This window comes from Hyperolius riggenbachi, chromosome 1 (assembly GCF_040937935.1).
Source record: "Hyperolius riggenbachi isolate aHypRig1 chromosome 1, aHypRig1.pri, whole genome shotgun sequence".
NCBI classification, from domain to species: Eukaryota; Metazoa; Chordata; class Amphibia; order Anura; family Hyperoliidae; genus Hyperolius; species Hyperolius riggenbachi.
In genome coordinates, this window is record NC_090646.1 from 55,841,626 (window position 1) to 55,856,599 (window position 14,974).

The window sequence follows — 14,974 nt, forward strand, 5'->3', positions numbered from 1 at the left end:
GCTTAAATCAGTCAAATGCATCGATTGTACATGCTGGAAAATATTGGTCAAAAGCGCTCGACTGACTGTGCGGCAGTATCACTAAAAACACTAAAAGTAAAATCTACACTACGTATGCAAAAAACCTTTATAAGGGTTGGCTTTGGCCAACTGGCTTTAAAATGGAAAAATAATTCTCCCTGAATCCAGGTGGCAGTCAGATAAAATCCCTCGATCAACTCTGCCGAGAATGACCTAGTAATTATGGTCCTGGATGTCCTTCAATGCAGTGAAAGCATCCAGACCCTCATTGAATTCAGGTTTAACATTTTGGGTGCAACTGACCATACTCTCATATGCTGTAGTTTCTGGACGTAGATGCTTTTATGGTCATGAAGAGATCTAAGGTACTTCAGAGCAGATAAGCAGATCATGAATGACATAGACTAATATTAACTATACATACTCTGCACAGTAAACTGTAACGTCTCTGATATGGATCCAATGTCATTTAGGGCAGTGCAGTTGTATTTTCCATCATCCTCCATCTTAATGTTATGAATGTTCAGCGACAGCTCATTGTGAGATGAGGAAACCGTGTATCGGTCATTTGTAGAGCGTATACTTCCTCTGGAAGCCACCAGCTGGTCCTCTCTGTACAGCATTAGTTCAGCTGCTGGATAGCTCTCTACCACACAACGGATGAAAGCCGACCGACCGTTTTTCGTGTCTTGGAAAGATCGGACCTGTAGGTGTCTTGGAGCATCTAGAGTATGGAGACCAACAACAGACCAACAACAGAAGCGTTAGTCTTTCCATGAATGGCAGCCATAATTTTGTAGTTAGATTTTACAGTTTCATTACCAATTCATTTGTAAACCTAGATGCCCTGAAATTACAGCCAGAGTCTTGGATAACCGAACACTACAGCATGGAGCTGCTGGACTTGTCAAGCAGGTTGCTTGACAAGTCCATCAGGAGCAAAGATGTTCAAATGTCTGGAGACTCGTATAACCACAAATTAAATCTGGAGACCAGTATACCCCAACAATTATGCCTGAAGACCAGTATACCAAGCAATTATGTCTGGAGTGGAGACTGGTATACCCAACACTTACATTGTCGTCTGGAGACTAGCATACCCAACAATTACAACTGGAGATTCGTATACCTAACAATTACATCTGGAGACTAGTATACTCAAAAATTATGTCGGGAGATTGTTCTACCCAACAATTATGTCTAGAGACTAGTATCCCTAACAATTATGTGTGGAGACTAGTGTACCCAAAACATTATGTCTGTAGACTGTTATATCCAACACTTATGTCTGGAGACTAGTATATCCAACACTTATAACTGGAGACTAGAATACCCAACAAATACATCTGGAGTCAAGGATATCCACCAATTACGTCTTGATCCTGGGGGTGGGGGGTAGGTTAGACATTAGAAAGAGGTCCACACTGAATATGTAGGTTATTTTTAGGCATTAGGAACAGTGTACCACATTGACGGAATGATTGATACATTACCACACCCAAAGGCAAAATACAAGAGTGGCTGTATTAAACATACCAGAGGGAAAGACAATAAGCTCAGTTATATTCCGTTTAAGTTAGTTTTTAAGTGGGGTTTCATGAATCATGATTAATATAAAAGTGGTACTGGGGGCCAAAATAAAAAAATACGTTTTTAAACGGAGGTAGTAATATAGAGTGAGTAGAGAACATGGTCAAAAACAGAGCCTTGTGTAACCCGAACAGAGAGAAATGAGGAGAGGAGGAGGCACATTTGAACATAATCTTGAAGGATCATTTTAATAACTATGATGAGTCCAGTAGAGTGCAGGACTTCCAGCAGCTGTTTAGCAGATGTAGGGACAAGGGATATCTCTAAAGCAGGGATGTCGAACTCATGTCCTCAAGGAGTGAGGACCTCACACATTTTTGGCACTTCTCAAGTTAAGGTGTGGTTCATCAAGTAGAACATATTACTCTATTTCTCAGTCCATACTAAACACTGGCTTGACTATGGCCCTTGAGGACTGGAGTTTGACACCGGTGCTTTAATGAGACTGCGGAATTCTGCAATAAGCGATACTCATTTCTACAGCTGTTGATCAAGCGATAGGAAATTTGATGGAGAAGCGCAAAAGCACCTCACAGCAAAAGGCTGTGTTGTATCATTTATTCACCAGTTATGATAATGAATCAATGTCTAGTTAATCAAGGACTTCTTTATGATCCTGGTAGGACTTCATACTCACATTTCACCAGCATAGTGACTGGGGCTGAGGTTTTGCTGATCTCATTGTTCCTCGCTTCGCAGGAATAAGTCCCAGATTCAGAACTAGAGACTGAGGCAAACTGAATCAGAGGATCCTGAACCTCCTCCAGCAAAGCATTGTTTTTGTACCAGCTGAAGGTGTAATCTCCACCCTCTGATGTGCTCTTCAGGGAGCAGGTGAGGTTCACTCGGTCTCCTTCTTGTACATCTGTAGAGGGATCCACCACGATACTTGGCACTGTGCAAGAGGGAAGAAGAGACAGTGATCTTTCACATCAGCTCTTAGCTCATACAAGACGTAAAAATAGCTGAATAATATCTCTAATACCTCATACTTCCCTTCCTAAGATCTCATTAGAAAACACCATGAACTGAGACGGGGTTCCGGCTGATACGGGGTTCCAGTGAATCTTATTTAATTGACAATGGCCTCAATTCACTAAGCTTTATCAAACACTTTATCAAACATTTGATAATTTACCTCATGGGTAAAATCTAATTTTGAATTCACTAAGGTGTTATAGATTTATTGAATGTTTTATTGATAAAACATTCGATAAATCTATAACACTTTAGTGTTTATAGTGTTTTATAAAGTGTTTGATAAAGCTTAGTGAATTGAGGCCAATGTGTTGCGACACTAACGTTTAAGCATTAGCGTACCTATGTGTTTTTTAATGTACACCAGAGATGCATTTTAGCACGGTGGCTTAGTGGTTAGCACTCTCGCCTTGTAGCGCTTAGTCCCCGGTTCAAATCCCAGCCAGGTCAACATCTGCAAGGAGTTTGTATGTTCTCCCTGTGTCTGTGTGGATTTCCTCCAGGCACTCCGAATTCCTCTCACATCCCAAAATATACAGATAAGTTAATTGGCTTCCTCCTAAATCGGCCCTAGACTATGATACATGCACTACATTATACATACATAGACATACGATTATGGTAGGGATTAGATTGTGAGCCCCTCTGAGGGACAGTTAGTGACAAGACAATATACTCTGTAAAGCGCTGCGTAATATGCAGGGCTGTGGAGTCGGAGTCGTGGAGTCGGAGTCGTGGAGTCGGGCAATTTTGGATGCCTGGAGTCGGAGTCGGAGTCGGGAAAAAATGCACCGACTCCGACTCCTAATGAATTTGTAACTGTAATTAAAATAGAAAATATGATAAAATGTTCTATTTCTCAGATAATAGTCATTAAAAATAATGTATATTACAGTATATATACAGTAATAGCTGTGCTTAGTCCACAAAAATGAAATAAACCAATCAAAATTAGTTACTTGTGCTGCTTCAATAAAGCAGTCCCCGTATTTTTAAGGTCAGATATACATATCTGATTGTGACTGTATATATGATGCGTACACAGGAATCTCTTATATATACTAAATAACATCTATGCTGTAAGAATAAAGCCTGATGTGTAGCTGTGTCACTAATAGAGATGGTCAACGAGATGGAAATAATTCTGCATTGATGCTGATTTATGCAAATGTATGCACTCCCTTTGCTGATAAAATAATTTGATATGTTATTAAAATTTGGTTTGGTGACTACAAATTAAAGGGTAACTGAGACGGATGAAAAGTAAAGTTTTATACATACCTGGGGCTTCCTCCAGCCCCCTTCAGGCTAATTAGTCCCTCACTGTCCTCCACCACCCGAATCTTCTGCTATGAGTCCTGGTAATTCAGCCAGTCAGCGCTGTCCGGCCGCATGCCGCTCCCACAGCCAGGAACATTCTGCACCTGCGCAATAGTGCTGCACAGGTGTAGTATGCTCCTGGCGGCGGAGTGCGTGCATGCGCACTACGCCTGACTGGCTCAAGTACCTGGACTCATAGCAGAAGATCCAGGTGGTGGAGGACAACGAGGGACTGATTATCCTGAAGGCGGCTGGAGGAAGCCCCAGGTATGTATAAAACTTTAATTTCATCTGTCTCAGGTTTACTTTGTTACACAGTAGTACTATACTCTACATATGCACTCCCCACACAGCCGCAGGGAATCCACTGAGAATGCTGTGCACATTGAACACAGAGGTGTTGTCTGTCACCCATAAACCTTGTTCAGATTGTGCATGAAGAACGTGTAATAGAGGAAGAATCTCCTCATTCCCCTGCAGAGTACCTGCACATCATTCTTACATGTACCCACACTTACATTGCCTAGGGCCTGATAGATGTTCTTTGTTCCGGTCTGTACCTTTTACAACTACTCTTACCAAGGACTAGTTTTAGTCTAAAGGGAATAAATATAGTAGTCTACATATCCTTCTCACTTCAGTTGTCTTGTAAAATTCCTAAGCGTTGGCAGTTAAGAGATGAATTTCATGTTACATACTTTTAATCAACAAAATTGTAATATGCAAATTAGAGGAGTCGGAGTCGTGGAGTCGGAGTCGGAGTCGGTGGAATCCTAAACTGAGGAGTCTGAGTCGGTGGATTTTTGGACCGACTCCACAGCCCTGGTAATATGTAGGCGCTATATAAATACTAAAATAGATAAATAAATAAACTTTAAGGAAAATGAATAATTCTTCACGTAATTGGGAAAAAAATCATACAAACAGATGGATTCATGGGCAACATTTAACATTTTTCTAAAAAAATAAATAAAAAAAATGTATGTATAAAAGCATGTTTAGTACATAACAAAAAGGCCAGTTTACCATTTTTTTTATTAGCAAAGACAAATAGAGGACCATGCCATTACTCGTGAAATATTTTCCCTTTTCTTGTAGCTGCTCCAGACTGAGCGAGCTGCCAGGAGAGTGAGTGTTCCCTCAACTAGTAAACAGCTATCACTTCCCAGCACCCCTACTCATTCTCCTCAGAATCACTTGACTCCGCCCAACACCTCCCTCTTCTGTTGATAACTCTTTGTGCTCAGCACTGCAGCTGCAGCACAGCAGTGTCTCATCATCTTCTTGTCAAGTTCCTCCCTGCTCCGTGTGTAACACTAATAAAACATTCATCTCCTCCCACACACTTCTCTTTTATTTAACCCTTTCTAGAAAGACACCGTGTAGGGTGTGGAAGGTGTTAAATGTGTTTTTTACATAGACTGAGTCAGGACAGGGAGATAAAACTCAGCTGAGCTGTAGCTGCCGTGCTCACCATAAAGAGTTAATTCCTCAGGAGAAGAGGGAAGTAGTGGAGGTGTCGGGTGATCAGCTCTGTGCTCATAAGAAAAGACACACTGTTCCCCTGTTCCATCTCCTTCTTGGCTACCTCATATAGGTGATGATAGGACTGGGGGGGGGGGGGGGGGGGAGTTTGAACAGCGGCTAGAGGCCTGGTCTGTCCAATTAAACTGCAACTATTTCTCAACAAGAAAGGGAAATAGAGGACCTAGCCAACCAAATGCTTCTTATAAACTGTAATAAGAAGTACAGGCTTTGTGCATTGCTAATTAGTACAAATTTACTATCAAATGCATTTAAAGGGAACCAGAGACGAAGCACCCTTGTGTATTTTACCATGTATATCAGTAAGAACATTAGAGAAAACACTTACCATGCTGTCTGTTTCATCCTCACTGCTAAAAGTGTCTGTTAGCAGCAGTCACAAGAATCCCAGACTGAGCAATTAAATCTGGCTTTGCTGGGAATGATTATTGCTGAGTCATTATAGCAAAGCCACAAGGGGGCAGGCTTGGGCTTGAAATAACACCACAGAAGACAGACTTAGCTATAATCTTTCTGTAGCAAAGCTAGACGGAGCAGCCTGACTTCTCAGTCGGGGGTTCTTATCAGTGGTGATAACAGTCAGATTACACAGAGAACAATGAAACAAAGGGCAGATTAGGTGTTTACTGTCATGTTCCCACTGATTTATAAGGTAAAATACGAGAGGGTGGTTCATCTCTGGTTCTCTTTAATGTGTACCTGAACTAAATCTCAGGTCAAAAGTCAAATACGTACCCATGAAGAGGGAAGCCTCTGGATCCTGTAGAGGTTTCTCATGCTGCCCTCTGGTCCACCGTTGCCAAGCTCCTCCCCCTCCCTTCCCCCCAGGAATCCGACAAGAGCTAGTCAGATACCAACCTTGCACCATGCTCCTCTTCAAGGACAAGGGCGGCCGTACTTGGCAAGCTACTACTGGTCAGGCATGGTCGTACTCCTGCGGGTGCAGTGTGACTGCTCTCACGCATGAAGAGCAGAGCGGTCTCAATGTGCAGGACGGTCCCGGGCAGTGGTGGAAGTCTGAAGGACAGTGTGGGAGGATCAAGAGGCTTTGTGGCATGACTAGAAAGGAACAGTCCCTGCAGGGGGGCCCAAAGCTGTTTTGGGTGCCCAACTTCTAACCTTCCCTTCCTCCGATACAGTCGACTATCCTTCAGATCAGGTGTTTTTGTGGCTACACTTATTATGGGTGTGAAGATCATGATGACCAGGCCCGGTCCGCCCATGATGCCAAGTGAGGCAACTTCCTCAGACGGCAGAAGTCTGGGGGCAGCACCAGGCAGAAACAGGAAGTGAAGAGAGTGCCTGGCCAAGCTATACTGAGGGCAACTATACCTGGCTACCTACCTATACTGAGGGTGTTGCGCATCCTCACAAGTTTGCTTCAAGGAAACAAAAAATCTAGAACCGGCCCTGATGATGGCCATGCTTGTTTTATGGCCCTTGTGAGATGAGCCCTAAGGCTGTGGAGGGCACTGAAGGGAAGCAAGGGAAGGGGTGTGAACATTAGGCGGGCCTTATCAAAGTTTTGCTGGGGGCCCCCATGAATTATAGCTACGCCCCTGAGAGGCTTCCCTCTCCATAGGTAAGTATTTAATTTTTGACCTGAGGTTCACCTCGGGTTCACTTAAAAAGAAATGGGAGGCAGAACTAGGGTTGTATAAAATATTCAGTCTCTAGGAAATTCACTTCTCTTATCTCGACTTGCACCTATAAATGATACCACATATAAAGCTGTAAACACGGATCAGTCATGTGCTGCTCACTCGGAGTGATGAATCTTAATGAGCCGGCTGTCTGGCCGTAGGAGTTGTTGGCGTGGCAGCTGTAAGTGCCCTCATCCTCCATGACCACATCCAGAATCTCCAGCTGTAAAACGTTAGCAGAAGACTGAACTTTGTATCTTTTGTTGGAAGGACTTTGCAGGCTTGAAGCCACCAGAGTTCCTCCTCTGGACAGGAAGAGCTGAGAAGGCGGGTCACTGCGCACTGCACAACGAATGGCGGCTGTCAGCGGGTCATGGCTGGACACCAGCGACGTTACAGAGAGGTCTCTAGGAGAATCTGCAAGAAAGAAAAGGTCCGGGTTACTTCTCTGGTAGACAATATATGGAGACCCACATGAGAGCAAACAAGCTTTTCAACACTTTTTTGCTGGAAAATGTTGACATTTGTGGTATGGTGCTGATAGTGAATAGCATTCTCCTATTGCAGTGCTAGGGAATTCCTGGTTCAGTCCTTGGCCAGTGAACAATCTGCTTGGAGTCTGTATGTTCTCCCATGTCTGTGAGGATTTCCTCTGATTAACGCATTGGCACCAGGTGCGTTACCGCAATAAAGCATGCATTGCGATAGGTGTTGTTCCATGCATTACCATAGCAACGCACGTGCTGTTGCAATTATGCGCATGGCGCTAATGGGTGGTGCTCCCATGGCACTAGTAAAGGTAAATTTGCCAAGTGCGCTCCCGGCAAGGCAACTTTACCGCAGTTTAACTGCATCAGATCCATAGGCCCGTAATCAGCACACAGTGGCGTAGCTAAGGAGCTGTGGGCCCCGATGTAAGTTTTACATTGGGACCCCGCAAGCACTCTATACATAGCAATTGATACGGTGCACCAAAACCTGCCAATGGCAACTACAGTGTCAGAGGTGCAAGAAGGGGATGGGGAGCAGTTAGGAACAATGTAATCCTACCGTGGATTGGTATGAGTGGCAGCGGGTGCAGGGTGCAGTATGGGCAGCCTAACGGCCGTTTCGCACGGCGGTGCTTCTTTTGAGGCTAAACCTTTCTCTTCACCTGTGACAATTACCTGACATGTATGTCCTGAGCACGCAGTGTGCCACCGTGGATGTCTAAATTGGATGTATATTTTCCTGCTGACACATATAGGGCCAATTTACGTAGTGCCGACCATCTGTGAGTCTTTTTTCTCCTGGAATACGATATCACTTTGTTAGTGGGTGTGTTTATAGATAAGGGCAGTTTGAGCTGTCATTTTTTTCCCCATGCCTGCCAGTAAAGTTGCTGACCTCATGTTGGATCACACAACATGAACGAATTACAAGGCAAGCATCAGTCATTTCTTGATCTATCTTTTATTTTTTAACTTCTGCCTTTGCAATGTCTCGAATTTATTTTTTACCCCATACTACTATCTTCTGGTAAAGGTGGTCTCTAATTACAATCAGAGAGAATAGACCACTGCGGGAATGGGAGGAAATGGAACTTACAGAGCACATGTAGCGTGACCGGCGGTGACGTGCTGCCACCCTGCTTGTTATGGACTCTGCAGTAATAGGAGCCAGCGTCCTGCGGTGACACCCTGAGGAAAGTGAGGCTGTTCCCTTCTGGGTCCTCCATCAGCCGGTTGTCATTCTTGAACCAGGAGTAGCCACTTCCTTCCTCAGAGCTTCTTGTAGCCGCACAGGTCAGCCGGACCTCCTTGCCTTCTTCTACGTCTGCAGATGGCGACACCACCACCCTGGCCACTACCAAGGAAGATAAAGTGCACTTAGTTACATGGAAACACCACAAAGGAAAGGAGACAGACAGGATGCACGATTTCCCTATGTTCTTTTATCATCAAATTACTGATTTGTTGAGTTATTTCCTGTGTTTTTTATTGTAATTCAAAGAACCACTATCACAAAAGAAGTAAACACTTCACTTTTGTGCTGTGACGTAGCTAACGAGCTTTGGGCCCCATTGCAAGTTTTTCATTGGGCCCCTCAAGCATCCTATACAGAACAATTCATATGAAGACAAAAATCCTGCCAATAACATCTACCACATGAGAGGTGTAAGCCAGAGGTGCCCACACTTTTTCATCTTGAGAGCTACTTTAAAAATTAGCAAGTCAAAATGATCTACCTATGTACAATTTTAGGAGCACGCTTGTATATACAGAATGGAAAATGTAGTGCGCTTGGGATCTACCATGAAGTCCTTTGCGATCTACCCAATGGGCACCACTGGTGTAAGCAGAGGAGGGGGACTGTTTGTTAACAACCGCCACTATTCAAAGCATATATAGAAGTGATCATTCTCAGCATAGCGCCATTGAAAAGATAATATTGTGGTTGAGGAAGGCCCTTGAGTGAGCCCCTCTGGTCCAGGGGCCCTGGTGCATTTGCAACCTCAGCAGTCATATATTAGTTTCACCTTTTACGTTGCATTACTGAAATAACTGGACTTTTTCACAATATTCTCATTTTTCGAGTTTCACCTGTATATATTCTATTGTAACTCAACTGCACAAGGCAATGTATAAAATGAATATTCTAGCCGGGGTTTGGGACTTGGAGGTGGCTGTTTCCAGAATAGCTGTTGATGGAGCTGCTGACAGTCAATGATCCTAATCATCTTCACATGGTCCTGATTGTCCATCACTCACACTTTATGCATTTAACTCAATTACAATACGGGCAATTAGCAGGGCAGCTCATTCGCTATTGTGCTGTCACTGTGGCTCTCAGCACACTGAGCCAGGTCATAGCTCAGGACAACACTCAGAATCATATAATGGCAGAGTAATGCCCAGCGGGAGGCCTGGAGTCTCTTATTCCAATGCAAGAACTGTTACCAGGAATCATTGCTGGGAGATGAAATAACACAACCTGTCTGTAAGGGAGGAATTTATACCTTTGTGTCTTAAAGGACCACTATTGCGAAAATTTTTAAAATGTAAAATACATGTAAACACATACTAATAAGAAGTACAGTTCTTCCAGAATAAAATAACCCGTAAATTACTTTTCTCCTATGTTGCTGTCACTTATAATAGGTAGTAGAAATTTGACAACGTTGACAGGTTTTGGAGTAGGCCATCTCCTCAAGGGGGGATTTTAGTGTTTTGTTTACTTAAAAAAAAAAACAACAACCCTGGAAGAGATCTATACAAATATGCCAAATGCCCCCCCCCCCCCCTCATACTCCACTCCCACCACGATATTTTGGAAGTTGGAAGGAGCAACTGCCAATCACTGAGTGCTCTTAAAATAAATATATAGACAGCATTGGAGGTTCACTTCCTCATCGGCTAAAGCTCTGTAGCCCATATGCAAATATGCAATTAACTCTTTCTGCCAGGTAATATTTTCAAATGTGTCATTAGAATGTCTTTTAAACCACAAGCAAGCAAAAAAAAAATAAATTTCAAAATAATTTTGATTGTACTAATTAACCGGTTCAGCACCGCAGTGCCGAAAATCTCATGCATCCGAGCAACGTTCACCTCCCATTCATTCGCCAATAACTTTATTGCTACTTATCACAATTAATTGATCTATATCTTGTTTTTTCTGCCACTAATTAGACTTTTTTTGGATAGTACATTTTTCTGAGAATTATTTTTTTCTAAATCCATTTTAACAGGAAGCTTAAGAAAGAAATGAAAAAAATTCATTATTTCTCAGTTTTTGGCCATTATAGTTTGAAATCAATATACGTTACTGTAATTAAAACTCATGTATTTTATTTGCCCATCTGTCCTGCTTATTACACCATTTACATGATGTCCCTATCACAATTTATGGCGCCGATATTTTACTTAAAAATAAAGGTGCATTTTTTCAATTTGCGTCCATCACTATTTATAAGCTTATAATTTTAAATAATATAATAACATATTCTCTTGACATGCATATTTAAAAACTTGGGTAACTATTTATGTTGTTTTTGTTTTGTTTTTTATTGTATTTTTATAAAAAAAAATTATAAAAAATGTATGTGGGTAATTTTTGGTGTGGGAGGGAAACTGCTAATTTTAAATGTAAACTAATAGAATTGTTTAATTAAAAATGTATGTGGGTGCAGTTTACTATTTTTATTACAGTAAAAAAAAAGTCCTGGATGCGAACGATCTCGCATCCAGGAACTAAAAAGAAGAAGAGAAGTTTCCTGGGGGCAGAAATACAGTGCTCTCTGAATAGAAAGCGTCGGTATTTCTCCGGGGAAGTTAGATCGGTGAATGGGAGTTATATTCCCATTCACTGATCGGGGAGCTAGCGGCGGGCGGCGGGAGCGTGCGTGGGGGTGTGCCCGATTGCGCGCACCATTAGGCGGCAGCAGCAGTGGCTATCTGGACGAGTAAGCCGAACTGGTTAATCTACTTTTTGGTACTTTTTCCATTGCAAAGTGCTAAATAGTGAATCTAAAGCGAAGATGAAAAATTATCTTCTAGGGGAAAACTCAGGAGAAAAAGTTAATTGCATATGGGCCTGTGTCTCTTTACCTAATGTCTCCAACCCACTTCCCTCTAGATTGTAAGCTCACAAGGGCAGGGGCCGCCTCCTAGTGTTTCTTATTCTGCTGTAATTTATCATATGTACGTGTGCCAGTATTGGTGATGTCTCAATCCACTCATCAACTATCTATGTATTTCCTGTCTGCTGGATGTCCTGATTGTACAGAGTTTTGAACATCTCATGTATCTATGTCCCCCACTGTTTGTTTTGTACTGTGTACAGCTCTACGGATGATGTTGGTGCTATGTAAATAAAAAATACTAATAATAAAATGTACTAACGTTCTACGGTGAGCTGGATGCTGGCAGATGAATTCCCGATTGCGTTCTTGGCTAGGCAGCTGTAAGTCCCTTTGTCGAGTATCTTCACCTCCTGGATGGCCAGATTGAGGTAGTTCTTGGCAGAGGTCACCTGAAGCCTCTGGTTGGGAGCCCCATGAGAGGTGGTGCTGGCAATGGCAATACCGTTCTTGTACAGCGTCAGATCTGAGAAGGGGTTGCTGTCTACAGTGCAGCGGACCTGGGCCATGTCCCCAAGCTGAGTCTCCAGGAAGGATGTGAGAGATGGGGATCTTGGGGGATCTGCAATAGAAATAAAGAAGCCTGATCTCCCCTGCAAACTCTTACCGAAGTCCAATTATTTTTCCTTGTGATCTAGAGGCAATTGAAGCCATAAAATCAAATTCTATTTACCCACTGCTCTGTGTTTAAAATGTAGTCTACATCCTGACCTTGCATGGCAAGCATTCCAATATAATCATAAATGTGTCTGCTGTAATGAATCTTATTTCATTCAGCCTGTCTCTATTCTGGTACATTTCCAGGGAGAGGGAAGCTTGTTATCTCCCAACCCACAGTCCTGCTCCTCACTGATTAGCTGAGGGCAGTTCAGTGTGACACAAAGCTGAGAAGGGAAATACACCACACCCTTTTGCAAAAGCTGGTGAAGTGCAATTTATGCTGTGCTCACATGTGTTTACAAAGCAAGCTAGTTATGACAGTGCAGTTCCTACAGAGCGGAGAGTGGAGAGAAGGGCTAGCAATGCATACACCATTTAAGGCAGGAGAAAAAAAGAGTAAGGGATTAAATGACATCAGGATTGGCTTCAGTCAGAGGCAGTAAAGATGGAAAATGCCTGGAACAGTTTTCTGTGTATCTCACTAATATTATGAATGCAAAAGTTTGGATGTTTGTTACTCGATCACGCAACAATGGCTGAACTGATTTGAATGAAATTTGGCACACACATAGTACATTACCTGGAATAAAGTATAGGATACTTTTTATTACCATAACCAAAAAGGGGGCGGAGACAAATACAAATTTCACTGGGAAAATGTAAACTGCAGCCATTCTTACACTGTTAATGGCAGGGTTCTCAAACTTTGCACTGTTGATCAGTGGGTGACTGGGATTAATATTCAGAAAAGTGGTTGGTGCCTACAAAAGCCAATCAAAATTCACCTATTGATTTTAAAGGGGAAATTTTCATTGCTGCCATTTTTGCACTGTTAATGGCACAAGCCTCAAACCTGGTACAGAAAAAATGCACTTTTATTTCCAAATAAAATATTTGGTGCCATACATTGTACTAGGGAAAATTTTTAAGCGTTGTAATAACCGGGAAAAATAGAGCAAATCATTTTTTTCCCTTATTATTGCGATTAAAACGTGTTTAGAATAAAATAATTCTTAGCATAATGTTCCTACCAAAGAAAGCCTAATTGGTGGTGAAAAACAAACAAAAAAAAAGGATATAGATCATGTTGTTGTGATTAGTTGTGATTAAGTTATTGGCGAAAAAAAGGGAAGAGCGCTGACAGGTGAAAATTGCTGTGGTCCTAAAGGGGAAAACCCCTTAGTGGTCAAGTGATTAAGGGGAAGAGTGGGAACAAGGCAAAAAAATAATTCAAAAAGACCTTGAAGTTTAAAAAAAAATCAATTTTAAAAATGCAACTCAGAAAAATATCAGTTTAAAAACCATTTCTTCTTTGCATTTTTAAGATTGCTTTTCTCAAAAACTACAAGGTCTTTTTTTGCCATATTCTCCTCCCCTTACATACCAATTTTGGTGACCAAAGCAAGTATGAGGGATTGGCTATTAACCTCCCCGGCGTTCTATTGAGATCGCCAGGGCGGCTGCGGGAGGGTTTTTTTTTTAATTAAAAAAAAACTATTTCATGCAGCCAACTGAAAGTTGGCTGCATGAAAGCCCACTAGAGGGCGCTCCGGAGGCGTTCTTCCGATCGCCTCCGGCGCCCAGAATAAACAAGGAAGGCCGCAATGAGCGGCCTTCCTTGTTTTGCTTAGATCGTCGCCATAGCGACGAGCGGAGTGACGTCATGGACGTCAGCCGACGTCCTGACGTCAGCCGCCTCCGATCCAGCCCTTAGCGCTGGCCGGAACTTTTTGTTCCGGCTACGCTGGGCTCAGGCGGCTGGGGGGACCCTCTTTCGCCGCTGCTCGCGGCGGATCGCCGCAGAGCGGCGGCGATCAGGCAGCACACGCGGCTGGCAAAGTGCCGGCTGCGTGTGCTGCTTTTTATTTGAAGAGAATCGGCCCAGCAGGGCCTGAGCGGCAGCCTCCGGCGGTGATGGACGAGCTGAGCTCGTCCATACCGCTCAGGAGGTTAACCTCTAAAGTTGGCACGAAATTACATGAAAACTACACAAAATTTCCTGATTACATTTACAAACGAAATTACTTACGATTTTACCTGAAATTTTGCATTACAATTTTGCACTGTGATTGCGAAATTATGATGCTAAATTACGATTATGTGAAATCTGTGCTCATCACTAACCATCTTGCATAATAATATAAAATCCAGTTCAATCAGAAAGCTATGCAGTCAAAAGAATACAGGTACAATCACTGTAATTTGCACATTAAAGGTCAGATAATAATAATATGGTAGGACATTAAACTATGACTATGGTAGGATTAGACTGAGCTCCTCTGAGGACAGTCAGTGACATGACTATGTACTCTGTGCAGTGCTACAGAAGATGTCAGTGCTATATAAATACATAATAATAATAATATAGGAGGACATTAGCCTATGACTATAGTAAGGGTTAGATTGTGAGGTCATCTGAGGACAGTCAGTGACATGACTCTGTACAGTGCTGCAGAAGATGTCAGTGCTCTATAAATACATAATAATATGGTACAACATTAGACTATAACTATGGTAGGGATTCGATTGTGAGCTCTTCTGAAGACAGTCAGTGACGTGACTCTGTACTCTGTACAGTGCTGCAGAAGATGTCAGT

The 14,974-nt window shown here is 42.5% G+C and overlaps 1 protein-coding gene across 3 annotated transcripts in view; it reads right to left on the reverse strand.

The window, feature by feature from the left end:
* Positions 1–14,974, reverse strand: part of SIGLEC1 (sialic acid binding Ig like lectin 1) — a 94,874-nt gene that overhangs the window by 37,077 nt on the left and 42,823 nt on the right. For all 3 annotated transcript variants that reach the window (XM_068274511.1, XM_068274517.1, XM_068274502.1), the window contains exons 7-11: positions 11,981–12,280; positions 8,685–8,942; positions 7,218–7,514; positions 2,249–2,506; positions 446–745 (exon numbers count right to left, since the gene is read on the reverse strand). In XM_068274511.1, coding sequence (XP_068130612.1) covers positions 446–745; positions 2,249–2,506; positions 7,218–7,514; positions 8,685–8,942; positions 11,981–12,280 — 1,413 coding nt within the window. The remainder of the gene's footprint in view (positions 1–445; positions 746–2,248; positions 2,507–7,217; positions 7,515–8,684; positions 8,943–11,980; positions 12,281–14,974) is intronic.